The 25,903-nt window shown below is 40.9% G+C and overlaps 2 protein-coding genes across 3 annotated transcripts; both read left to right on the plus strand.

Annotated features, from left to right (window-relative positions):
* Positions 1 to 1,032: 1,032 nt before the first annotated feature.
* shrprbck1r (sharpin and rbck1 related) lies at positions 1,033 to 11,675 on the plus strand. Of its 2 annotated transcripts, none has more exons than XM_029529527.1 (14): positions 1,033 to 1,657; positions 2,489 to 2,663; positions 4,169 to 4,246; positions 4,547 to 4,688; positions 4,805 to 4,895; positions 4,993 to 5,308; positions 5,701 to 5,798; positions 6,028 to 6,198; positions 7,485 to 7,645; positions 7,817 to 7,928; positions 8,355 to 8,534; positions 8,784 to 8,882; positions 9,114 to 9,257; positions 9,510 to 11,674. In XM_029529527.1, exons 1-14 carry the CDS (start codon positions 1,382 to 1,384, stop codon positions 9,588 to 9,590), a joined length of 2,124 nt encoding a protein of 707 aa, XP_029385387.1. In that variant the 5' UTR covers positions 1,033 to 1,381; the 3' UTR covers positions 9,591 to 11,674. The 2 variants fall into 2 exon arrangements, with proteins under 2 accessions (XP_029385387.1, XP_029385388.1); XM_029529528.1 differs by having other exon boundaries at positions 1,382 to 1,657; positions 4,172 to 4,246; positions 9,510 to 11,675.
* A 1,348-nt stretch (positions 11,676 to 13,023) lies between these two features.
* oplah (5-oxoprolinase, ATP-hydrolysing) lies at positions 13,024 to 24,578 on the plus strand. The gene is made up of 28 exons (XM_029529322.1): positions 13,024 to 13,188; positions 13,943 to 14,158; positions 14,592 to 14,783; positions 15,347 to 15,461; positions 15,782 to 15,905; positions 16,334 to 16,529; positions 17,119 to 17,284; positions 17,569 to 17,707; positions 18,088 to 18,155; positions 18,680 to 18,844; positions 18,995 to 19,104; positions 19,233 to 19,345; positions 19,499 to 19,669; positions 19,878 to 20,015; positions 20,265 to 20,397; positions 20,554 to 20,666; positions 20,876 to 21,027; positions 21,178 to 21,338; positions 21,442 to 21,543; positions 21,637 to 21,811; positions 22,120 to 22,304; positions 22,394 to 22,540; positions 22,624 to 22,758; positions 22,863 to 23,012; positions 23,145 to 23,302; positions 23,403 to 23,563; positions 23,729 to 23,826; positions 24,117 to 24,578. Exons 2-28 carry the CDS (start codon positions 13,988 to 13,990, stop codon positions 24,264 to 24,266), a joined length of 3,888 nt encoding a protein of 1,295 aa, XP_029385182.1. The 5' UTR covers positions 13,024 to 13,188; positions 13,943 to 13,987; the 3' UTR covers positions 24,267 to 24,578.
* Positions 24,579 to 25,903: the final 1,325 nt, after the last annotated feature.

Below are 25,903 nucleotides of genomic sequence, written 5' to 3' on the forward strand. Positions count from 1 at the left end.
GGATTGTGAGTTCAACTCCCATTTGGCTTATGAAACTAACCTCTAGGAGGTATTGAATTACATGTGACATTGTGTCTATTTCCTGGAACTCTGCAGGCCAAACTCCAGTTTGAAATGAGGATGTTTCTCAGACCACGATGTGATGACATAACTACTGTTCGAATGCTCTGATTGGTTACTGCTGCAGAGAGGAACTATACTCTATGAATAATAAAAATTTCCAAATATGCTATCGGTTTGATTCAGAGATGATTTTGAGAAGAGCCAAGAATCAGGACATCATGCAGCAGAAAATAATCATGTGAGTTCTCTGAGTGCACAAGTAATGTTAATCCTATTGTACTCCAAATGTGGATTGTACTGCTCTTGTGATATTTTGTTGTAAATTGGCAAAACTTGAAAAAAGTTTTGCTAATTCAGTTTGTGTGTGTGTGTGTGTGTGTGTGTGTGTGTGTGTGTGTGTGTGCGTGTGAGTGTGACAGATTAACACTAGGACTACATATTTTTGTATGTTGTACATCATATTTAAAAAAAAAATCAAGGTCATACATTTTTTTCTGACAAAATACCACAAGAAACCCAAAACTGTTTTGTACATGATATTATTATGATGGAGACAAAGTAGGGAAACTTGTTCTTCACTTTATATAGAAATAGCACTGTCAAAACATATAAAAATGCTATTTTACGACAACTTAGCTTTACTTGCTCAAAATGTATAATTTCAATGTCATTATTAACCCTGCAGTACCTTTTTATTTGAGATGCTTTGATGTTGCTGCCCCTTTGTGGTCAAATAAATACATATCACATCATCGTCACGTGTTTTACTGAAACCTCAGACTTAAAACGTTCGTCTGATGAACAGCAGGTTTGGCTTTAGTTAAAAGTCAAACATACAGTCGACCAAAATTGACATGTGGGTCACACTTCTGAAAAAGAAAAACAACAACAACAACAACAACAACAACAAAAAAACCATAAATATAGCAACGTCATACGTCAGTCTCCAACAACGCATGCGCAGTACGGAGTTAAAGTCTACGGACATAAACAGTGACTGGTAGCCGATGAAAGTATCTCCATAACCTGGACAAGAAGCGTATTCTTTAAGTTTAGTCGTCCAGAAGAAACAGTTAACCTGCCTTAAACGGAGTTTTATCGAAAAGCGGAAGAGGAGAGAAGGGGCACTCAGCTCGGCTGTATTTTTGAAGTCGCTCCAAACTCTTGTCAGACTCGGAGCATTTGCTTCCTGTTGTCAGCTGAGGCTGAGCTCCGTCCAACGGACACGATGTGAGGCGTTTGGCCGAGGAGACCAGCCGAGCCCAGCCGAGTCCAGCCGAGCCACACTGTCTGTTTTCTACATGAATCTGTCGGCAGGATGTCGCTGAGTTCAGGCGGTTGGACTTACAGCCCCGGACACACGCCGGACCAGTCCGCCGCCCTTTCCGGGCACTATGGAGCCTCGACGGCACAACCGGACTGCCGAACCGTCCTGATTTCGGTCCCGGTGTCTGTCTGCCATTCGGGCATTCGGCCGCTGTGTCTTCCGGGGGCAGGTGATGAGTCACTCCGCCTCCAGCTCAGCATGGACCCGGGGAAATCCGGGGAATTCCGCCTGTCACTCCAGGACAGCAGCGGGACTGGCCGGAGTGTGGTGAGTTTTCTGCCGTCGGTGTGTGCTCATCAAATATTGCCTGGATGTGACTCCACACCTCCCGCCAGGGCTTCATGTGTAAAACATGGCGGAATAAAACAAACTTTATAATTAGCATTAGCTGCTAACCCTCTCTGACCAGGGCTGCACACACCAGAGAGGAGGCCGTGGGGTAAGAAAGAAGGTGTGGGCCCCCAGTGACCCCCCTGCTCCTTCCACCTAAACTTCAGGTCTGTGAAACAGGGCTCCACATAATTGTCCATCATGAATGAAGCACCACAGTTGTTGTGGTGCATCAGAGCTTTTCAAGCCTACAAATCAAATTTGACTACATGTAACGAATCTTATTTTTTGGTAGCAGATCCCCGAAAAAATCCCACCATCATTTAAAAATTTCCAATGAATATGAAATAAGAAAACAATCGCTCCAACTGAAATAATGACTCATATTGCAATCACAATGTCTGGTTTTTGCATATGGTGCTGGCAGGTGTTTTCACCAATGGCTGGAAAATATTAGGCCCATCTCTCTGTATGAAGCATTACAATTTAGTGTCTTAGGAAAGTTCTGTGTGAAGACTTGTTTTCCTATTGTTCCTATTGTTTTCCTTTGATTGCAGTTTGTAATTACATTTACATTTGTTTTATTGTTATATGTTTTCTCAATACATTCTATAACAATGTGTAACTTTTTTCAATTTGCTATGGTACAATGGAATATTTAATGTTTTTACCAAACCATGATGATGAACATACTTGTCACTTTGGAATAGCGTTACCACCCCATGTCACCCTACTTCATTTCCTTTCACTTGCTTTCTTTTGTCCCAGACCATCGCTGAGTTTGATTTGAGGACAGTACATTATGAAGTGAAGTCACCAAAGTGCCATGAGCTGAGTTTGGCAGCACCACCACATGATCGCATCAGTTTTAACTTCCGCTCTGAGCAAGAGGCCCAGGAGTGGGCCACTGTCATTATGTCATCACTGAGAGAAGCACATAGAGGTCAGTCATCTACCTTACCAAGTTCTCACATTTATTTCATATTTGTGAGATAGCAGCCATAGGAGAAAGATACCAAAAAAGCTTGGACGTTTTCATGAAATAATGCTTGTGAATTTTTCATTTTTTCATTTTCAAATCCACTTTTAAATGTTAAAAGACACTTTAGTTTTTTTATTGTAAAATGGTAGAATTATTTTACCCTATAGTGAACTTAGATTGTCCACAATGAACTTGACATGTTAAACTCTTTAGTGGTTCATTTATGAGAACAAACAAGCTTTTCACTGGCATGTGAAATGCTTAGTGACATCACTATCGTCTGACTCAACCACTGTAACCAAACATATTTTTCCTTTGAGGGCATTTCAAGAAATTGTTATTAATTTACTTATATAATGTCATACTTTTCTATTTCCCATATATGTCATTGTACAAACCTAAATCTGGTGATCACCCAGATTTAATAGCCAATATGGTTTCATAAAACTTATAGAGTTTACAGTCACGGATAGTCATCAAATTCAAGATCTACAGTTGTAACACAAACCAAGGGCCTTATTTTTCAACTGCCTTAATATAGTGGAAAGTGCTGATGTAGGAACCTTCCCTGGGAATCTCCCTTTGTAGGTAAACTGAACTTAACCAGCTGAGGAGTGATTTTAAAATAGATGTGGGACATTCATAAAGGACCACATTTCCATACCAGTCTGAGACAGCCATAAAAAACAACTTCTAAACCATGAGGAGCTTGTTGTCTGTATGAGCAGTGTTGTTGTTTTTGTTTGCCACACAAACTGCCATAAGAGCATTGAAGGGACATCTAACAGACAAATTAGCTCCATGGTACAAGACACAGGCACCTTTGTTCCAGCTGATCTAATTTTTAGGCTTCATAAGAGCTGGAGTTGCTCACTGAAGTTGTGGTCAAATTTATCACCTTAAATTATGTTTTAGATAAATTAGCTAAATAAATTAAGTAAGATCCCTGGTGTTGTCAAATCAAAATCATAATCAAATTAAATATAATAAAATTAATTTACATAGGGCCATATCTTAACAGTTGTATCAAGGCACTTTACACAGAGCAGGTCTAGGCCAAATTCTTTATAGAGTTGTTTTCTTTATAGAACTTTTATTTATAGGCTTTTGTCTTAGACGAAGGTTAGGGTAACCCTGAACCTGATCTCCACCCCAGACTGATACTGAGTTGGTGCCAAAGAAGAGAAGCCTGATAGCTGAAAGACCTTTCATCCAAGTGTCTCATACAGGTTCCTTAAAAAATATCCTTTAGCCAGAGATAACAAAAAGTCGACATTGGAACTGTTTAGACTAGATGTTGCCATTGTGTATATATTTCCTATATTTCCCAACTAAAAACACTTGCATGCTGAGAGTGAACTGAACCAGAGTCAAATTCCGTGTTTGTGCACACAAACCTGGCCATTAAAAACAATTCTGATTCTGGAAGACATTGGTTTGTTCATTAAAAAAAATGTCATTGGCAGCAGCCCCTCAACATAATGGTCCTCAGCCCCCCCTGGATGGTCTTCATCTTCACAGCACATTGACCTTGCAACAAACAGGTGTGTACACTTCTTCCTGGTAATGTAATGTGAAATTATGAGAGAAAATTGATGTGAAATTATCTGAGCTTTTCTTTTTTTTTTTGCATTGTGACTAATTCACTGATTTTTATTTATTTATTTATTTTTTTTCATTCATCCATTTTATCATTCATCCATTGAACCATTGTTAGCCCGATATTGGCTCTTTGGCAGCATGGAGACAGCCTCTTTGCAGGCCTGCATGTACTGTTTGTTTACATGTGTGGGCTTGTCTGTGTTTTCCTATGCATGTATGTATATGTATGTATCCATCTGCAGAGGAAAACTGCATAGAGTTGACCCGAGCCATAGAAGCAGGTGACATGCACTCCGCCTCTGCAATTGCTGTTAAACTCGCCCAACAACATGCTGCACTCAAGATTAAACCCATGACCGTAAACTATGAAGACACTGAAATCAAGTGAGACCTGATTTATTTTAATTTTAATATGACTGCTGCTCAATGGTAATGATGTTGATAATGTAATGAGGTTTGTTATAAATTGGCTTATTGCTGTATGTCGTTTTATTCAACAGCTTGGCTGTTGTAGTTGAAGACTCTTCCTCATCCTGTTGCGTCACTGTAAAAGTTTTCCCACATATGACAACTGCAGCCCTAAAACAGCAGGTAAATGTGAACAATGTCCCTCCCCCTTTTTTTTCTCTCCCATGCATCACTATTATTCTTGAAAAATGTGTTACTTCTTCGTCTCTCTCATCATCAGATGTTTCTTGAGTATGGCTTTCACCCACGGGTGCAGCGCTGGGTGATTGGCCAGTGCCTGTGCACCAACCAGCGTACGCTTGCCTCATATGGTGTTCGTCAGGACGGTGACACAGCCTTCTTGTACCTCCTATCAGCCCGTCATGCTCACTTGAGTCTTCAAGTCCTCCAACAGGACCAGGAGAATGCCCTTCTTCTCAGTCCTCCATCACTGTTACTTCCCACCTCTCCCCTCCTTTCTACAAACGGCCTCTCACCTCAGGACCAGAGGCCGTACACCACCCTGCCTCCTAGACTCCATAGTGGTAAAAACATTGGTGAGTGAGGACATTAGTATGCAAGCGTGTTTGATGGACATGGTGCCTAAGTAATTATATGATTGACAATTTGTTTCCTGCCACTGTCAATGCTCATGAATATCCTAAACCCTCTGGGTTATTTCCTTAAGTTTTAAAATAATATGCTTTAATTCATCACATTATTGTTAGTTCTGTACTGTATAGCTGACTTAATAGGTTTCTGTTTGATTCCATATTTTCTTGGAATGTTACAATTTTATCTGCTTGCAAATAAGCAAAAAAAAACATTAGTTTTTATGTAGGAGGGCTTGCATATCTTCAGAATACATTTATCAAGGCCTGTGTAACACACTGACACAAAACATGCCAGTTTTTTTATACAGTTTTTCCTCTTTACTGTCCAATGTCAGGTGGGTCACAGAGGGGAAATATCAGTGAGATTAGAGATCTCATCAACCTAGAGATGCCTCAACTCGATGCAATGAGCCCCAACACATCCTCCCCCCAGGTAATACACAGAAGCATTTTTTTTGCATATTGTCATTGCAGTATGTTGTAGTGTTCATTCATTCACACAATATTAAAACATGTTGATGCTTTGGTGAAATATGTCTTCTGATAATCCTGATATGCCAAAAATGTGTGTGTTATAAAATCAAAACAGTTACTGAAAGAAAAACACCAAAGTTCAACTAGACAGCATGAAGCCACAAGTGAAAGTGCTGTGTGTGTTTCAGGGTTGGTCATGCCCCTCTTGTACTTATATTAACAAACCAACTCGACCGGGCTGTGAGATCTGCAGCACAAACCGACCTGAGAGCTACATCATCCCAGGGGGATACCAACCTGATGCACTGGAACTCAGGCGAATCCAGCAGGAGAAGGAGGCTATCAGACAGTACCAGCAGGTAGGAAATACACACATGATGTGCTATGAACCCACAGTCTTACACACACAATTATACACATTTATGCATGCATGCAACAACAATTTCTGTCACCCCTACCATTATCTTGCCCTATACTTCAAAGGGTACTGCTCAATAAACACGTCAAATAATTTAAATACAATTACAGAGAAGAATTACTAAAAAACACACTTTTTTTTTTTTTTTTACAAAAGGTACTTGATAATACATGGTTTCAAATTGGCCAAAATAATAATGAGGATAAATAATCAAGGGAAGTATGAAGGTGATTCAAAGCTCATATTCAAATTTAAACTTTCAGGCTCTTTCAGGTTGACTCTCTTCTCTTCTGTCTCTATCTTTTTGAAGGAGAAAGGGAGAAGAGAGGTGCTAAGGAGTGCTGGCGCTCAAAACAACTCACTCCTGTATAACCTGGACCAAGACTACTGAAAAAAACTGACATACAGGCATACACACACTCCATATTCACCAGTTTAAACTTTTCGTTTTGATGAACTCTTCAAACACTCACATTTAGATGAAGAAATCATCCTGCACAAGCTTCCATGCACGTCTATATATGCATGAAATGAAAGTATACGGTTTTGATATTTCACTTCGTAAATTGATTATAGGTTCACATAAGATGCGTCGATATCCCAGCAGTCAATTTAAGGCTTCTTGAATAGTTTCTGCCACATAAGTGATGAGTGGTGGTATCATGCATTCACATCTCCATGGTTTTTCATGTTTATGATATCCCACTACAGAGAACCTGTATGACACCAGATGATTTAGCTTTTATGAAAATGTGTGCTTTTATGGGCAAAGAAGATGAATATTGCTCTTCTGAGGCCATTATTTGCCTTTTAATCCACTAAGGATAAATAATATAAACGTATAATAATAAAGTTGTTTTACTGTGGTGATAATTACCAATCAGGCTTTGATGACAACGGTCTTATTATTCTTTGTATTGACCACTCTGGCTGGATAATCATGATCACTGTTGACTTTTTAAATCAGGTGGCTTTTTTAATGCCACTTAATTGAATGTCATAGTTATTAATTTTGCGCTGTCTAATTGTATATACCATGTGAAACAGATAATAAAATTTTTAAACACAATGTTTGTGTCTGCATGTGTGGGCATGCATGTACATTTGTTTGACAATAAAATTGTAAATTTAGCCCACAGTATTTTGTCTGTGTCACCCTGTAAGAGAACAAAAGTTGTTAATGGAGCATATCTTTAACCCTGACAACACCACCACTCCTCATCTCAGGCAAAAGAAGAGGAGCGCAGGGAGAATTTTGCCCGGCTAGTGATGATGGATGGCCAAGATGTGGTGCCCAACCCAGAGTCTGTGGACTGTAAGATCTGCTATGTGGACCTGCAGCCTGGGGAGGGGGTCTTGCTGAGAGAGTGTCTTCACTGCTTTTGCAGGTAAGACTCAGGAAGCTCTGGGAAGTCTTAAAAAAAAAAAAAAAATCACACAATTTTTTTTTTTTTTTTTATGGCCAATTCTCTCTGTCCAATAAAATGTATTAACTTATGTTACAACTCAGTGATGTCTGAAAACTGATTGTCTTTGTGTGTGTATGTGTGACTGCCCAGAGAATGCTTACGCTCAGTCATCATGTTGAGTGAGGACCCTGAGGTCCCCTGTCCCTACAGAGATGACACATATTCCTGTACCTGCTCCCTGCAGGAGAGGGAGATCAGAGCTGTGAGTTACATCAATAGGCCCTACTGATAGAGCTAATTAAAGGACAATGCATTATTTAACTGGTGTATTGGTATATGAAGAGCATCAGGGTATTTAAATCAAGCTGTCCATTATACATTTATACGGAACGAAAAAGTCCTTTCAGCACTGCACTGTCAGCTGCAGCCAAGAGGGCCAGAGCTACTGTGCTATTTATTTTGAGCATAGTGTTTGTTTTCTCTCTGTGGACAGCCTTTAACTCAGTTAGCCGTATGGCCAAAGCTGCTCAGTGCTTAATAAATAAACTTAGCTATGTCAAGTGGGTTGTGTGAAATGTGGGTGGGTTTGAGTTGACGACAAGTTTGGCACTGCACGTGGATGATGAAAAAAATAAATACATAAATTGATTATGTTCAATTGTTACTATTTTTTCCTTTTGTTTAACAGTTGGTGCCAGCAGAAGAGTATGAGCGCTGGCTGCAGAGAGGTCTGTCAGTGGCAGAGTCTCGATGTGAGGGCAGCTATCACTGTGCAACACCAGACTGTCGTGGGTGGTGTGTGTACGAGGACACAGTTAATGTCTTCCAGTGCCCCGTCTGTGGGAAACCCAACTGCCTGATTTGCAAGGTAAGCCATTACAATATATTATATAGACGGGTAATAGCCTTTGTGTGTTCAGGGTTGTGTATTAAATCTACATATTTAGAAATACATGTTGAACCATTGGATAACTCCACATAAAACATTCAAAGTTTTCTCATTGGTCTGGTGACCTCTGGCTAAATTCTGCCTATAGATAGAAATGTTTCTATTATTGTGCAGAGTTTGATTGAAGCTGAATACACGTGGGATTCTCCGTTCTTTTTGGTTCTTCAGGCAATTCATGAGGGAATGAACTGTAAGCAGTATCAGGATGATCTTGCAGCTCGTGCTATAAATGACTCTGCTGCCAGGAGGACAACACATCTGCTCAAGGTGAGCTGTAATAGGCCTATTTAATAGGTATGTTAAGAAAAAGAAAGTGGTATCTCTTGTCTAATGAATGGTTTCTAAGTGTGATCAGTACAGATATAGGTGAATTTATCTGTGCTGTAAGCAATCCATGTCTAAATGTAGTGATATGCTATAAACTACCACAACTTCTAATCCCATATACATTATCTTTTTTCTTTCATTCTCGAATCTTAAACTCTCCTTCTCTCTCAGACTCTTGTGCAGTCAGGGGAGGCAATGCACTGTCCCCAGTGTGGCATCATTGTACAGAAGAGGGATGGATGTGACTGGCTCCGCTGCACTGTCTGTCACACCGAGATCTGCTGGGTAACCAGAGGGCCTCGCTGGGGACCTAGGGTAAGAAATTGATCTTTTATATTTATATTTTATATATATATATTTTTTTTTTTTATATATTTCTCTCCAACTTGCCTGCATGATCTCCTGCAACCTCTGGACTTGGAAACACAGTCTGTGAAGTGAATTATTTTGATGGTTTACTTCTGTGACATAGTGGCATTACCCATCAATCAAAGCAAAAAGATTCTCAGAAAGACAATATTCGAAACCTGTTTCAAATGATTGTGATTACTGTGTTCCCTCTTCAAGGGTCCTGGAGACACTAATGGAGGATGCCGCTGCAATGTCAACAATCAGAAATGCCATCCTAAATGTCAAAACTGCCACTGAAAGTCTCCAGAGCAGTCAGTCTGAAGAAGGGTATGACTGACTGAACTTAATGTGTATTAAAGCCAAAACTGGCCATCCAGGGTTGTTACATTTATAAATATTACTTACTTACTTACTGCCAAAATAGTTTGTGCCCTTAGCTTCTCAGTGTTATCAGAATGACTGAATTTAACAGTAGTCTTCAGCATGTATTAATCGATGACATGGTGATGAGTATGGGTTGTAGTAGGACTTGATGGTATGACCAAAATTTATCAATCAATATTGATATAGCCATTATAAAAATCACAGAAAAATTACAGAGAATATCCACAACGGATGTCTGTAACTAGAAACCTTTGAAAAATTTGTTTGCCAACTCTACAAAATGTTATACTATAAAACTATATAATATCTTGGATATAAAAACATTGTTAACCCTTTACTTGTAATCAGCCTTCATATACAAACAAAACAGCCCCATCAAATAAATAAAAACCTTGGCTTTGTCAATATTCATATTTTTAACTTTAAACTACAAAATAGAGTGGCAATCTTAGTTTTGTCAATAGATTATAGCAAAATTGCTTCGGTCACCATAAAGAATATGAAAAGTGTTGATTTGTTACAGAATACAGTAAAGAGTGAGTAACAACAAAAACACATGGGCTGGCAGCGATATTTTAGGGACAGGCTGTCTTAAACCTCTATGGTGCCTCATCTTCAGACTCTCAGATTATTCTGTGGAGGTGAACTGCTTCAGATCATGGACAGATTTGATGTGTTCCCGCTGCTAGTTGGCCTCTCTATGGCATATTTAGAAGCACACTGAAACCTGAAGTTTATCTGATGTTCAATTGCTGAACCATTTCCTCGCCAATGATTTAGTCTTTCCTCTCTTATCAGCTATTCTATCTGCTTTAAGACCTGTGAAATGACATTTGTATGGCAGTCAGAGGTACGCATCAATGTAGCCTATTGCGTTTTGCTCTTCTTGCTCGGCTTGAATGCAGTTAAGTGACAATCGTGCCCTATAATGAACCTTGGTCAGCAACAGATGCTGTTAATAACGTGTATCGGAAATGGGTTGCATTTCATCAAACATTTTCTATCAAGATATACATTTACATGGAACTATTGTCTAGCCCTTGGCTGAAGTATGCAGGAAATTAATATGTAATTTTTTTGTGTGGTGCCTTTTTGAAAAGATTGCACTGCAGATGTAGCAATATGAAGGTGTGTTGTTCTGTTTTGGTAGATGCATACCAGGAAGCATTAAACTGAAGTGACCTTATTCTTGTGCACAAAAGCTGTAGCAGGGTGTTAATGATGACATTTTCTGGGAAAAGTCATGGAATCCTTGTGGTGTCCTTGATATGCAATTTTCTGCATTGAACTAGAGCTATGTTATGTAAACTTACTGTATTTTTCTGTCTGTGAAAATGCATTTGCGTGTGTTTCTTATCACCACGGATTTTTGAAATGAGTATGGGACTGATTCTGATTTGTTTTCAACCACCTGATCCAAAGTGAAACTAGTTGGCCACTTTCTGTTTGATATTGATGGCCTTCTGGTTTTGACAAGAAGTGCTGGGAGCAGAGGCCACATCTCTCCTGCACTGCTGACCAGCTGCATATTTTATGGTGACATTCCCATTTAGGAACTCAAAAGTGATAAGATTCACATGTTTTTTTTTTTTTAGCTGGCACTTTAACAGCTTTCTTAATTGTATGTGAAAACTTTGTATCCTTATTGTTTATTCAGAATCAATTTGTTAATCAATTTCCACATTTCATAACTAGGATAAGAGGAAGTATCCTCACCAGCTGTATTTGTTCACCATAAAGTAATAAGGTCAACTCCAAATACCACAGTTATGCCCGCAACTACACTACTGCCCTGCACTGAGAAGCCATGAATAATTAACCACTGTAACTTGTGTTCAAATGGCAGCAGTGGTGATGTTCTGCTGTGCCTTAACTGTCAATAAATAACATTTAAACTTACAGATACTTTGTGCATAGTTTGATGCATAGCTCAAAGAAACTGAAAAATGGCGACGCACATACAGGACGCGTGCGCTTCGTTGCCCGCCAAAACCCGAGAAGATGACAACGGCGGTCAGGTGTGATGGAGGCAGGAGCAGCTAAATCATCTCCCAAGATAAATCATTCAGGGTTTTTTTTCTTTCTGGCGTAGAAATGGGGAAAGGAGTAAGCTTCTTTCACTTCCTTATTGATGCCGCACCTACAGAAACATGAGCGTCCGGTTCGGCTATAAACCAGAAAGCTAACAATTCAGAGTCAGTAACACAGACCAAAAAAATAAAATAAAATAAAAATGAAAAAGTTAGCGTTAAGCTCTGTCTTCCTCGCTGCCACAGTCTGCTGGAAAGCGAAATGGATTTAATCTTGTTAACTGTATGGCCATTATCAAATCATTACACTGCATACATTTGCCAGCATTTTTGCTATTTTGCTGTGTAATCTTAGTTTTCCACAACTCTTAATGGTCATGGGTTCGAGTCCCGGTGTGGGCAACCGAACATGTCTCGGTTAACACACATAAATGTATGAGGTGACTTGAGCAGTGGTTAGTGTTGCGGTTTGATTCCCGAGCCGATTAATGTGTGGTCTCCACAGAGACTAGAGAGACCAGACCAGACTATACCAGAGACCAGAACCCAGAACCCTCCAGAGACTAGCCCGGAGGCCCGAACCCTTCCTCCCCAGAAACTAGACCAAAGACCTGTACCCCCCACAGAGAGACGAGAGAGACTAGACTAGACCCCTTGAGAGCCCCCCCAGAGACCTAATCCCTCGTGCCATGGGCTGGACCCCCAGACCCCAACCCTTCTAACTGTTAGATATAATAGAGATTTTTCTTTCTTTCTTTTTACATTCAGCCTTTATCTGACATTGTATATGGCTAAAATGTAGGTTGTAGTGGTTGTAATAAAACAAGCCATCTTTATCTGGCCAGACAATAATTAGGTTGTAAAAGTTAAATCTGCAGTTAAGTGTCATTTGTTTACTCTGACACAGCTCCCCAGAGAGCCTGCTGGAAAATATCCTCGAGGAAACACTGAAGTCCCATCCCAGATTGGATCTCAAGAGCATTCCTCTGTTGTGTTTGCCACTGAGTGTCAACCTGAAATGGGTGTGCCTGTCTGGTTTGTAACAACATGATGTTGTGTTACAAGAGACTGATCTGAGCATTGATTCTGCTTGTGACAGAGTGATGGTAGGACTGAACAGAGTCAAAGAAACCATCTCTGGATATGAGCAGGAAGTCTCTGTTGGATCTTTCACAACACCTGCTTCTTCTATTCCTCTGTACCATGCTCTCAATGCCAATGTTGACACAGAATATCGAAAAACTGAAAATGCTGCTCGCTGTGACCTGAGTCTGTGCTGGACATCCACACGTGTGTGCGCCTGCAGCGGACTGTGACATCTGGAGCTACTCGGATTTCAGACCTCCGGCTCTTTACAGGGGCGGAGTTTAAGCCCCTGCTGGCTGCACACAGACACCCAGACCTCTTCAAGGGAAGACCAGAACCTGACAACCACCGGATTAGCAAAGATTAAGCTCCTGGCAGGCCAGCACGTCGCACAGGTAGGAAACACGTCGGTCTTAGGTGCTTTAAAACAGGGAAGTGCACGCTTCTGTGCACGATCCCGTGCACACTGACCGTGAAGGGGTCGTTTCCACTGCGGGTTCACGGCCGCTGAGCTGCATGGGAGCATTGAAGTATTCAGTCAGAGACGATCGTAATGTGACAGCGCAGAGAGCTGTTACCTCTGGAACAATCCAAACAGTCCACCCAGACCGAGCCCAGGATGCTTTTATCTTTGCTTTTATCTTTGCGGTGTTATGGGAGATCCCCCTGCGGGCTTCCTGCGGGCTTCCTGCGGGCTTGTGTGAAAACTGCTCTGCCCTTTCACCTTGTTTTAAAGCCACAGCAGCAGACACAGCTTCTACACGTGTGGACACATGTGATATGTACATTTAAATAATATATTTATTTTCACACTTTGGGGAAAATAGTATTGACGTTAAAGTATGTGGCAATAAAAAGAGGTGAAGACCAAATTACTGATTGAATGTTGCCTCGTATGGGATGTTTAGATACTTTAGTGCATGTGTATGTTCTTGGCAGCATATGTCAAATAGGAGAGAGGGAAAAAAAGAAAAAGTCAATGTCCTTGGTGGTTGAGGAGAAATGTTCAGCTTTAAAATGCAAAGCAGTTGTGCAATTGATTGTCCTGATTTAAGTATTAATTCTGCCCCCCCCCCCCCCCCCCATCCCAACAGGTATCTAACCTGTTCCTTTACCCCTCTAACTCGCTGTCTTACTCTATTGTCTCAGAATCCACTCTGATTCAAAGGACCTGATTCTTTATTTCTTCTCACAATGGCTGAAACTGAGGGAAAATTCGACTTTGCCATCGACCGGGGTGGCACCTTCACTGATGTGTTTGCCCGGCTGCCTGATGGTCGCGAGAGAGTCCTGAAACTGCTGTCACGAGACCCACAGAACTACAAAGATGCTCCTACAGAGGGCATTCGAAGAGTCCTGGAGGAGGTAAGATGACATGATGGATGGATGCATTAATAACATATGACATTACATAAATTACATAAATAACATTATGAAATTACATAAATGACATAAATAACATTATGAAATATTAATAATGAAAACTTAAGCACGTCCTTTACACTAAGAGGAGGTCAGATGGAGGTTGATTGAGGACTTGTAAGTAATGCAGGTTATTACTAAAAAGTTACCTGACGTGAGTCCAACCACAACCCCATATTGGTTAAAACACTGCAGTAAAAAGTGCTGTTAATTTGTTCATTTTGAGTTTTTCCGATTATCTGACTGGTTTTCAGCTCACAGCATGAAAGCTAAGGGTGTTGACTGAAGTGTGGAGATAGTTGTGAGTGGACTTTGGACTATGGATGTATGTAACGAGAGGATGTAATGTGTTTTTTATTTATATATTTGTTAACAGGAAACAGGACAACCCTTTCCTCGTGAACAGCCTGTAGAGACCTCATTAATTGGTTGGATACGAATGGGAACAACAGTTGCAACCAATGCTTTGCTGGAGAGGGAGGGCGAAAGGACTGCACTCCTGGTCACAAAGGGCTTTAAGGATTTGCTGCACATTGGCACACAAGCCAGGCCAAAGCTGTTTGATTTGGTTTGTAATCTTTCTGACATAATGACTATGTACCTAAATGTTTGCACTTAAAATGTGAACCGGCTTGCATAAGACCCAGAATAGCTACTTGACCCTAAAGTTTGAGTTTACTTGACCACATGACCACAGATACCAAAGCAACCATATTTCAACAGCTTAGCATTGCAATGAATTTTTAACTGTAACAGGGGCTTATGATTAGCCTGGAAATAGGCTTATTGTCTTTACAAAATAAGGTTTAGTTATTATCTTGTTTACCCAGACCAGTTACACCATATTTTAGGTGAACTGGTCACTTGTCTATGAAGCCGATGGCCGAGAACACGAGAACCCTAAAAACAGAAATGCACTCAATATTCAATGAATAAGTGGAGTAGAACCTAAGACAAACTCACAAAGATTTAATTCTGTCACTGGGTCAATTACAAATGCAGACCCAACCTCCTTATGGATGTTACAATGTGTCCATCCTTATCTTTATATTACTTGAATGAACTGAGATGTTTTTCCAAATGTTACCTCTGTATTTTTTCCCACAACCTGTTTCTGTGTGTGCATATCAGGAGGTTTCAGTGCCTGATGTGCTGTATGAAGAGGTAATAGAAGTTGATGAGCGAATCATCCTCAGGCAAGATGGCTGTCAGCTGCCCAGGAAAGATCCCAAACGTATTGTTACAGGTGTGAAACTCAACTATGTTCTACTTTGCAGTTGTAGCAAGGTTTCAATAGTTGGCCAAATTGGTCCACTTTGAGTTTAGTTTGTCGCCACATTGTGTAGGTCCAGCGTTTCCCTGAAATGGTGTTTACAAAGCTAATTACATTCCCATGTGCCTCAGTTAAACTGTATGTTGACTGCCAATCAGCTCATAATTTTTGATACCCTGGAAGACTTAAGATGCATCTATTAAGTCCTCCTTGACACTTTCACACTGTTTATCAGTGGTGGCAAAAGTAGAGTGTGTAGCAGTCCACTGAGTGTGTGCGTTGGTGTTTTTCAGGCAGTACTGGGGATTCTCTGGAGGTGTGGAAGGAGCTGGATCTTGCACAGGTAGAAAAAGATCTGAGGGGAGTTCTGTCTCGCGGCATCACCAGTCTGGCTGTGCTTCTGCTGCACTCGTACACGTCAGTAGTAATACTCCCTTTTTGTCCTTGCAGGCAAGCACAAAAAGTGGTGTATTTATTTAAGTGTTATTTACTCTTCACTCTCCTATCTGTCTTTCATTACCGGCAATCTTTCTAAGCCTAATCTTTTAGGGTCAGCGCTGACTTATACTACTCTTGTTCTTCTTTTCATCAGTGTTTACTCATATTTATAATTCCCCCTCTCCGTTTCAGTTTGTCGCTCTGTAAGTATGGAGTGTTTTTCTGCCTATTATTCTTCCTTTTACTTCATGTCAAGTCACTCTTCTTTCTTGAAATGTCATTCACAGTTGAAGAAACACGTGTACAACATTGAAAGAGGTTATCTTCAGTCAAAACAAACAAAAAATAATTGATTGTTATGAGCCCAGGTCTCCACATTGTTGCTATTCCCTTTCTCTCTTTTTCAGATGGTCTGACCATGAGAAAGCAGTGGGCGCCCTGGCTCGTAGCTTGGGCTTCACCCAGGTGTCTTTGTCGAGTGAGGTAATGCCCATGGTGCGGGCAGTACCTCGGGGCTACACTGTCTGTGCTGATGCCTACCTCACGCCCAAAATTCATCAGTATTTGAAAGGATTCACCTCTGGCTTCAAGGGCGGTCTAAAGGTGTGTTCTGTGTTTCTCCCACCAATATTGGATGTACTTGTTTGCCTTTCTTTTTTTGTCGAAACCAAACCAAATCTTCTTTAGTAAAGTACTGAGCCTGTCATAGAGGCAGCATTCATGATTTTCACCATGTACAATAGAGGCAGGATTTTCCACCTGTTCCAGTAGATGGGTGCAAACATAGTTTTGTGGGTGGGCATACCAGAGAGCCCAAACACTCGTACAACTGACTTGTACTAAATGATCTGAAGAGTATATATCTGACTGACTATTATTTTTAATCATTGAAATTGAAAATAAATAGTAAAAACAAAGTTTCAATGAGTAGTAAATAAATATACTTGTTAGGCTACCACAATAAGTGACAGTTTTATAGTATGATAAGCAAACCAGTCGCTCTTCATTGGAAGATATTAATTTGTGTATTACTAAGAGTGATACACCAACAAATTTCAATCACTACCAGGCCCAGCTAAAATGACTTTGGCCCAGCATAAATTGAAATCCTGACACTATGCCTGGAATGCTTTCAGTCTAAGACGTTCTTTCATCTGAACACTGAACTTCTCTTATTCCCCACTGCCATCAGGATGTGGATGTGCTGTTCATGCAGTCAGATGGAGGCCTGACTCCCATGGAACACTTCTGTGGTTCCCGGGCCATTTTGTCAGGTCCAGCAGGAGGTGTGGTAGGATACGCCATCACCTCTTATAGCCAGATGGAGAATAAACCTGTCATTGGCTTTGACATGGGTGGTGAGTAGGAATATCTCAGAAGAAACTCAGTGCACAGACTGTACTGCTATTGTTTTAAATTATTTTGATGTACAATGTACCTCACATCTAAATTATGATGAATGTTATTACACTTGATGGTTTATATATTTCCACTTTGTATTGGGGTCTGTTAGGCTCATGATCATATTAAATTACTGCTCAAACAAAAAGCAAAAGTAGTTTCTAAAAGTTCTCTTGTCTGATTTTGATATTGTATGTTCTTTTCATCCTTCTGATTTGGTTTGTCTTGTCTGGCCTTACAGGAACCTCTACAGATGTGAGCCGATATGCAGGCCATTATGAACATGTGTTTGAGGCTTCCACAGCTGGAGTCACCCTGCAAGCACCTCAGCTGGATATAAACACTGTAGCTGCAGGCGGAGGGTCGCGGCTCTTCTTCAGGTCAGCTGAGATGTGTTAGTGTGTGGCCCTGACATGTTTTGAAAACCTGTCTTCTAAACAAGTAAATATCTTTAACAGCAGCTTAGAAAGGTAACTACTTCAAGTTAAACCTGCTCCACCTGTAACAGATTCTGTTGAAATGTGATGTCTGTGCAATAAGTGTGAGTGAAGCTTTGTATGTGTTAATGTGAGATTTGTAACATTAACAAGTCTCTGACACAACTCCTTCATCATTGGCAGTAAACACATCATGTGTCTGACATGACAATGAACTAACCGATTGATGGAATTATCGTGAAAAGTTTTCCTTTTCTTTTGCTTCTTTCATTTGGCTCCCATCCTTTCATGGGTTTACACTACATTCCTGGCTTACTTTTCAGGTCTGGGATGTTTGTTGTTGGACCAGAGTCTGCAGGTGCACATCCAGGACCAGCATGCTACAGAAAAGGTAATGCCACCATTACTCAGCCCTCCCATTGCAAATTCCAGTTTCTGTCTGTTCCTAACAGAGTACGTCAGTCGAGGAAGACCAGGTAGATGGTTAACTATACGATCCCATTTCACTTTAACTGTCCTCTGTGGTTTTATCCACTCTTTAAATCATTATCATGCATCCAGTGGTCTCCAATGTCACTCATCCAATCACAAATCCAGCCCTGCAAAGTGAGATTGAATTGTATATCATACTTTGCTTTGAAAGGTGCAAACTGGCAGAGATCCAAGTTTGAGATAATATGACTAAGGTTTGCCTCTCAGTTCCTAGTTGGAGCTATAATCTGTTCTGACAACAAGAAACTTGAACGTGGCTTTATTGTGAAAGTACCCTGTTGGGAAGGGGTTAGGTCTGTTTCACATTATATATTATCTCCTGGGGCTTTCCAAAGTTGTCCTTAAACATTTTCTCACAGAATGTCCTGAGAGACATTGTTGTTTTAACTGCATTATAATAGAGTCCTTGTGGATCATTCCTAGGGGGCCCGCTGACTGTGACCGATGCTAACTTAGCCCTAGGACGACTCCTCCCATCCTTTTTCCCAAAAATCTTTGGTCCTGGGGAGAACGAACCGCTGTCCATGGAGGAGACCATGAAGCATTTTAATTATCTCACTGAAGAAATCAACCTGTTCTTGTCTCCCAGCCAGTCAAAGGCACTAATATTTACTGAATTATTTCATACAGCTCAAATTTCTTTTGCACAAATGGAGAGCAACGGTAAAGCTAATGCTTTATTTACTTTTTTTTTTTTTTTTCATTTGGAGGTTTGTGCAAATGGGGCCAACGAACAAGACAACAGCACATTGCCAAACAGCCCAGAGATGAGTGTGGAGGAAGTTGCCATGGGTTTCATTCGTGTCGCGAATGAGGCCATGTGCCGTCCAATCAGAGCTCTGACACAGGTAATATGGGTATTAAAGTTAATGCTCCAGGTTATTGAAATAGTGAAACTATCTTTGGTTTCATGTTTTTCTCTCCCTTGTTTGCTCTCTCTCTCTCTCTCTTTTCCACATATTTCTCTGTGCCACAGGCTAAGGGCCATGATACATCTCAACATGTGTTAGCATGTTTCGGAGGTGCAGGTGGCCAACATGCTTGTGCTATTGCCCGGGCCCTAGGGATGAAGACTGTCTTTATACATAAGTAAGAAAGACTGTGATTGCATGTGTGTGTGTTGATGTGTGACAGGAAGTTTGCAGGTGATACCTAAAAGAAAAAAATAAAACAAGAAAAAAGACAGCAGCCATGTTCACGTGCAGTATGTCTAGCTGTAATGTGTAAGTGTGTGTTTTGCAGGTACAGTGGCGTGCTCTCGGCCTATGGTTTGGCTCTAGCTGACGTGGTGGAGGAGGTGCAGGAGCCGTGCTCACTGAAATATGCACAGCACTGTTTCAGCGAACTTGACCGGAGGGTGGAACAGCTATCTAAACGCTGCCATGACACACTCTGTGCACGTGGCTTCAGCAGGTCAGACCTCATAAACATGCTCCACCGTTAGCTGCCTGTCTCCACAGCCATACGAATCTACCCTTTTTTCATTGTTCTTTTGTTTTCATTGTTACTAGAACTCATTAAATACTTTTTTTTTTTTTTTAAGAAATAATGATTGATTATTTGAACAATATTAGTAGCAGTCTTTGACATAAGCACACCTTGTGTTTCTTGGTGTCTTCAGCAGTCAGATAACCACTGAGGTTTTCCTCCACCTGCGTTATGAGGGCACAGACTGTGCGCTTATGATTACTGCTGCCGGTCACCCCAGCAGTAGCCAGTCCTGTAGAGCTGGAGACTTCCACAGTGCTTTCACTGAACGGTTAGCTGCATGTTTACTCATTTGTTCACTTACGTCACATTTTCTGTACTCACACAAAAGCACATCAATCGTTGCCTTGTTCACTATGCAATGTGTAAAGACATTAAGTTAATGTGTAATTTTCCATAGGAGATACACTCATTAAACTTTGGAGCTGACACATATATACTCTGTGTTCTGTATGATCCCTCTGACCCTTTTTTTTGTTTTTCCTTCTCTTATATTACACATCTACTTTTCTCTTTCTAGCTATTTGAAGGAATTTGGATTCACCATCCTGGACAGACCCATTGTGGTTGATGACATCAGAGTCAGGGGTTGCGGAAAATCTGGTATTAAATCAGTGTATAAAACTAAGCTGGGATCCCACCAGGCCAAGCCTGTCACGGTATATGGAGTCATTTCACACACACATGCTGTTGACCTTACATAGATAATATATAATATACACAAACCAATGCCCCACTGAATATATTGGGAAGGACATTTGCTGTCTAATCAAAGCGTTATAACATGGACAGCTTTCTGGTCTCTGTAGATGACTAAGTGTTACTTTGAGGATGGTTACCTGGACACCAGCGTGTATCTATGGGAGGAGCTGCCGTGTGGCCATAGCATCCAGGGACCAGCCATCATCATTGACAAGAACAGGCAGGCATTTACCACTTTATTTTTTAACTTCAACAACTTTTATTATAGTATCTAATATTTTAGTTTTTGTTTTAATTTGTTTCAATGAATTCAGGACATTGAAATTTGGCTCTTAAAGTGCTCCAAATTGCAACAATGCCTTTGTTTTCCCGTTTTGTTGACTTAACATCCCATCTTACATGAATGCTTATATATCCTTCCTCTGTCAGCACCATCCTGGTGGAGCCATGCTGTGAAGCTCGTCTGACAGAGGGGGGTGATGTTTGCCTGACTGTAGGCTCTGACCCTCACTGTGCTCTTGGCACCGAGCTGAACACTGTTCAGCTTTCCATCTTTTCACACCGCTTCATGAGCATAGCAGGTAAATCAACAGAGGAAGGGGGTGGAATTAAGAGAATGAGAAAAAAGCGAAAAGTTATTAGTTGGAAACTTGAGTAAGCGGATCTGTACAGTTCACTGTTAAATTCCTGTGTACTTGTTAAAAGTTTGCTCCACTTATGTTGCTCAACAGAACAAATGGGCCGAGTTCTCCAAAGAACCTCCATCTCCACCAACATCAAGGAGCGCCTCGACTTCTCCTGTGCTGTGTTTGGCCCGGACGGTGGTCTTGTGTCCAACGCACCTCACATCCCTGTGCACCTGGGTGCTATGCAGGAAACTGTTCAGTACCAAGTAAGGGATGATTAGCTGTGCAAGTTGTAGTGCTGAAGCAACACAACCCATCTAAGCAGAATGATATCGAGCTGAGATATTTCCCTGTTTTTTGTCAATGCAGATCAAATCACTGGGATCCAAGCTGAGAGAAGGGGATGTGATTCTGAGTAACCATCCATGTGCTGGTGGCAGCCATCTGCCAGATCTCACAGTCATCACACCGGTCTGTCCCTGTAGTTTTTTCTCTGCATCCTCACTATCAGTCCTCCTTTCCTAACCTTTCTCACTCCCTTTTTTCACCTTCGTCTCACTCCAGGTGTTCAGAAAAGGGGTGAGTGGGGCAGTGTTCTTTGTAGCCAGCAGAGGGCACCATGCTGACATTGGAGGCATCACTCCTGGCTCTATGCCCCCCCATTCCACCTCTCTTCAGCAGGAGGGTGCTGTCTTCATGTCCTTCAAAATTGTCACTCGCGGAGTCTTCCAGGAAGAGGGTAAGAGATGAGGAGATGAACTGGAATGTGTGAGACTAATGAGAAGAAACACTAGATGTAATCTCAAGCACAATTTTAATAATAAACCAATAAAAAGAATAGACAAGATGAATGTACAAAGGATAAAAAGACCACAGTAAACCAGAGACTGTGCATTGGAGCGAAGCAATTCAGCAAAAGTAATAGGAGTGATTGTTTTTTTGTCATATAATCTTGCATTCATATTATTCTGCCTTTGTTCCCATGCGAATGCTTTTCTTCTTGTCTTCCTCTCCCCCAATCCTCCCTTCTCTGCTTCTCCATATCAGCGGTAACTGAAGCTCTAATGGCTCCGGCCAAGTACCCAGACTGCTCTGGGACTCGTAATCTCCATGACAACCTGTCAGACTTACGGGCTCAAGTGGCAGCCAATCAGAGGGGTAGCCAGTTGGTTGGGGAGTTGATTGAAAGCTATGGACTGGATGTGGTCCAGGCCTACATGGGGTACATTCAGGTAAGTATTGCTGTACATGAATCAAATGTAAAAGACTGTTGTTACTGCTGGTGCTGTGATACTACAGCCTTTGTTTGTTAATGTTTCAGAGCAATGCAGAACTGGCAGTGAGAGACATGCTGAGAGACTTTGCACGTTGTCGACGGCAACAGACTGGCTTGTTGGAGGTGGAGTCAGAGGATTTCATGGATGATGGGACACCGATCAGACTGCGGGTCCAGATTAATGAAGAGCAGGTCAGCAGAAAGCATCTCCTCAAAAGAATTCATATTTTATCTTGACTGTGTGTTAATGGACTTGAAAATGTCTACCATCAAAGGGTAGTGCAGTGTTTGACTTCACTGGGACTGGGACAGAAGTGTTGGGAAACTGCAATGCCCCACGGGCCATCACTCTCTCTGCCCTCATCTACTGCCTGCGTTGTATGGTTGGACAGGACATCCCCCTCAATCAGGTAAAAAAGCGTCATTGTGGAGTCTATTGTGTGGGTCTAAGAAAACAGGTTGTGCTTTAAAATAGATTTAAATTTCTAAAATTTGCCTAATTTTGCATGTCTAGGGTTGTCTTGCACCAATCAAGGTTATCATCCCCCCTGGCTCGATCCTCCAGCCTTCTCAGAATGCAGCTGTGGTCGGAGGAAATGTTCTCACCTCCCAGAGAGTAGTCGACGTCATCTTCAGGGCGTTTGAGATGTGCGCAGCCTCACAGGTAGAAAAGCCGGGGAAAAAATATGTTACCGCTTTAAGGTGTTTTAATTATTATTGATTACTTTCGTCTTCATCCTAGGTGGGATATTGTTATTGTCTTGCTTAAATTTCTTTGTATTATTCCTGCGATCAGGGCTGCATGAACAACATTTCATTTGGAAGTGAGAAGATTGGCTACTATGAGACTGTTGCTGGGGGAGCAGGGGCGGGGCCAAGCTGGAATGGGCGGAGTGGCGTTCACAGTCACATGACCAACACTCGCATCACTGACCCAGAGATTCTCGAGAAGAGGTAGGACACGGGTTTAAGTTTTTTTAAAAGAGATTTTGTGTCCAATTCTTATGCTTTGGTAATACTGTTGACACGCAGGCTTTTTCTGCCCGATGCTCAGGTATCCAGTGATTTTAGAGCAGTTCTCCCTGCGGCCTGGCTCAGGAGGTAAAGGGAAATACTGTGGTGGAGATGGGGTGATCCGAAAACTTTTGTTCCGGAACAAAGTGGTTCTGTCTGTGCTGACAGAGAGAAGATCCACCTGCCCGTATGGCCTCCAGGGTAAATCCTTAGACTTTGAACCTGCTTTCCAAAGTTTTCCCCAGCCACTTTTATGTTTTTTCTCACTGCATAATGCTTGGTTATTTATTGGTTTCGAATTTTGCCTTGTAGCTGGTATTCACTGTCTTTTACGATGTAAATTTACTCTCATTGTCTCTTTGTCAGGGGGTGAGGATGGTGCAGCAGGGCTAAACCTGCTCCACAGGGCCGATGGCAGGCTTCTCAACCTGGGAGCCAAAACCAGCGTGAGCCTTGAGCCTGGGGTAAGACAGCATGTGTGGACCTGTAAACAAACATCATCAGAAAAACCATGATGGTTTAAGATACCTCAAATACAAGAAGCCTTGGAGATTTTTTTATGCAAATGTTAAACCAAGTATATTTCTGGATAACATATTTTAGAGACTCTTCTCTTTTAGATTTCTATGATGTATAGATTTTAGTGCAGTTGTACAGCTGTGATGTGCAGGCAGAAACCCTTAATGTTTCCTCAGTTACTATAAAGTGTAAAATTCAGCCAGGTCATTCCTCACCTGTATGTCTCTCTAAACAGGACATGTTTTGCCTGTACACCCCTGGAGGTGGAGGATTTGGAAGAGAAGACGACACAAACAGTAAACCTCAGAAACGCAGGCGCTTGAATGAGACTTTCCTTGAGCGGGGCAGTGTATTTGAATACCGAATGGCGCAGGAGGGAGTATGAGAAGAGAGCAAGAGAGGGAAGAAGATGAGGCACTTATAGGAAAACTAGCACAATGACAGAGGAGTAAACAAGTAAGGATCGTTGATAAAGATGGTTTTTTTTAAATGAGCAAAGTAGACAGTGATAGCAACAGTCCTTTCATTATACTGACAAACAGACCCAGATGGTGGTTAGTAACATTTTACATGTCTCTACTCGTACTAACAGCTGCTGCCATCTTGGCCACCTGTAGGGGAAAAATGTTTCTCAGTAACACTGTTTTACTGTGTGCTTACAATATTATACATGTTTAACACAAAGAAATGTCATATATTTAGGATTTATAAAAGATATTTGTCAAGTTCTTGTGTATTTTATTTGTTCAGCTGCTGTCAAAACTTAAAAATGGCCTGTCAGCCATAATGTAACAGGACAAAGCTTTCCTCTTTCCAAGTTTCATTTGCTCGTTGGAAAAAAATGTTAGGTTGAAAACCTTCAAACAGAAACATAGATATACAACATCAAGAAAAAAATAGTCAAATACATTTTTAATATTTAAACAATTTACTTTTTATCCTTTTAACTATAATTTTTGTGTTTTTTAAAGCGCAAAATTGTAAATTACAGTGCAAATTTTCATTATCATGAACCATCAATTCAATATTTTATATTTATCTAAATAATATTTAATCAGTCTTTACCATTTAACATGAAATCAATATTCAGCAAAGAAACAAATTCAAGCAGGGCTCAAGACTGTTGCTCAACATAAACACTCAACAGGCCTGCTGGCTATCATGCATGAAACCAAAATAACTTCTTTCAACACCAAACATCATCAAAATCAAACATTTAACAACATTTATCAAAGCTGTGGCAGTTGATTCATACCAGCAGCTTCTCTATGGTCTGATCCAGCTGAACAGTCCTTCCTGCTGTGTTGGGTGAAGCTTCACTGAAGTGAAGAGTGATCCTGCTGCAGGCAGGCAAAGGTTAAATGAGCTTTGTAAATTTTGCTCCTGCTACATAGCCAATGTTAGAACACGCAGGTGTTTACCTACCAGTCTAGAAAATGTTTTCAGCAGTAAGAAGCAGCACTTTTTTTTATCTTGTGCTAAAATGATCATGCTAACTAGCTAGCCCAGCTCAGTTGGGCTGTCTTGTCACTTTACTCAGAAGATGTATTGTAACTTCTTCTAAAATCAACAATCATCAAAAGTCTTGTTAAGCCTGATAAGTATACAACTAATTTTAACACTTGCTTTGTAGCTATTGCAAAACCCGCAAATACATTCCTTTAAAATCTATCCGAATGAAATATGGCACCAAAAACATTTCTGTAGATGGACATTTTTCGGTTGCATAACTGAACTACTTTATTTGTCCCATTTCCATAATAAATATTACAGACTCAATTTCAGAGAACCACTATTTTATGGCTTGTCCAAAAATGCCATGATATATCTTATTAATATTTGTTCAGGTTTTTACACTGATTATGGTCTAACTGTGAGGCCATGAAACAACCATTTATCTATCACCACAAAGTGGTCACTGTTCTTCTATTATTTCATAAGGACAGACAAATAATCCCTTTTTCGAATTTAAATGTTCAACTGAATTAGGAAATTAGCTGGTCTATCCTCCCTTTTTGATAT

Source organism: Echeneis naucrates, chromosome 20, assembly GCF_900963305.1.
Source record: "Echeneis naucrates chromosome 20, fEcheNa1.1, whole genome shotgun sequence".
Classification (NCBI taxonomy): domain Eukaryota; kingdom Metazoa; phylum Chordata; class Actinopteri; order Carangiformes; family Echeneidae; genus Echeneis; species Echeneis naucrates.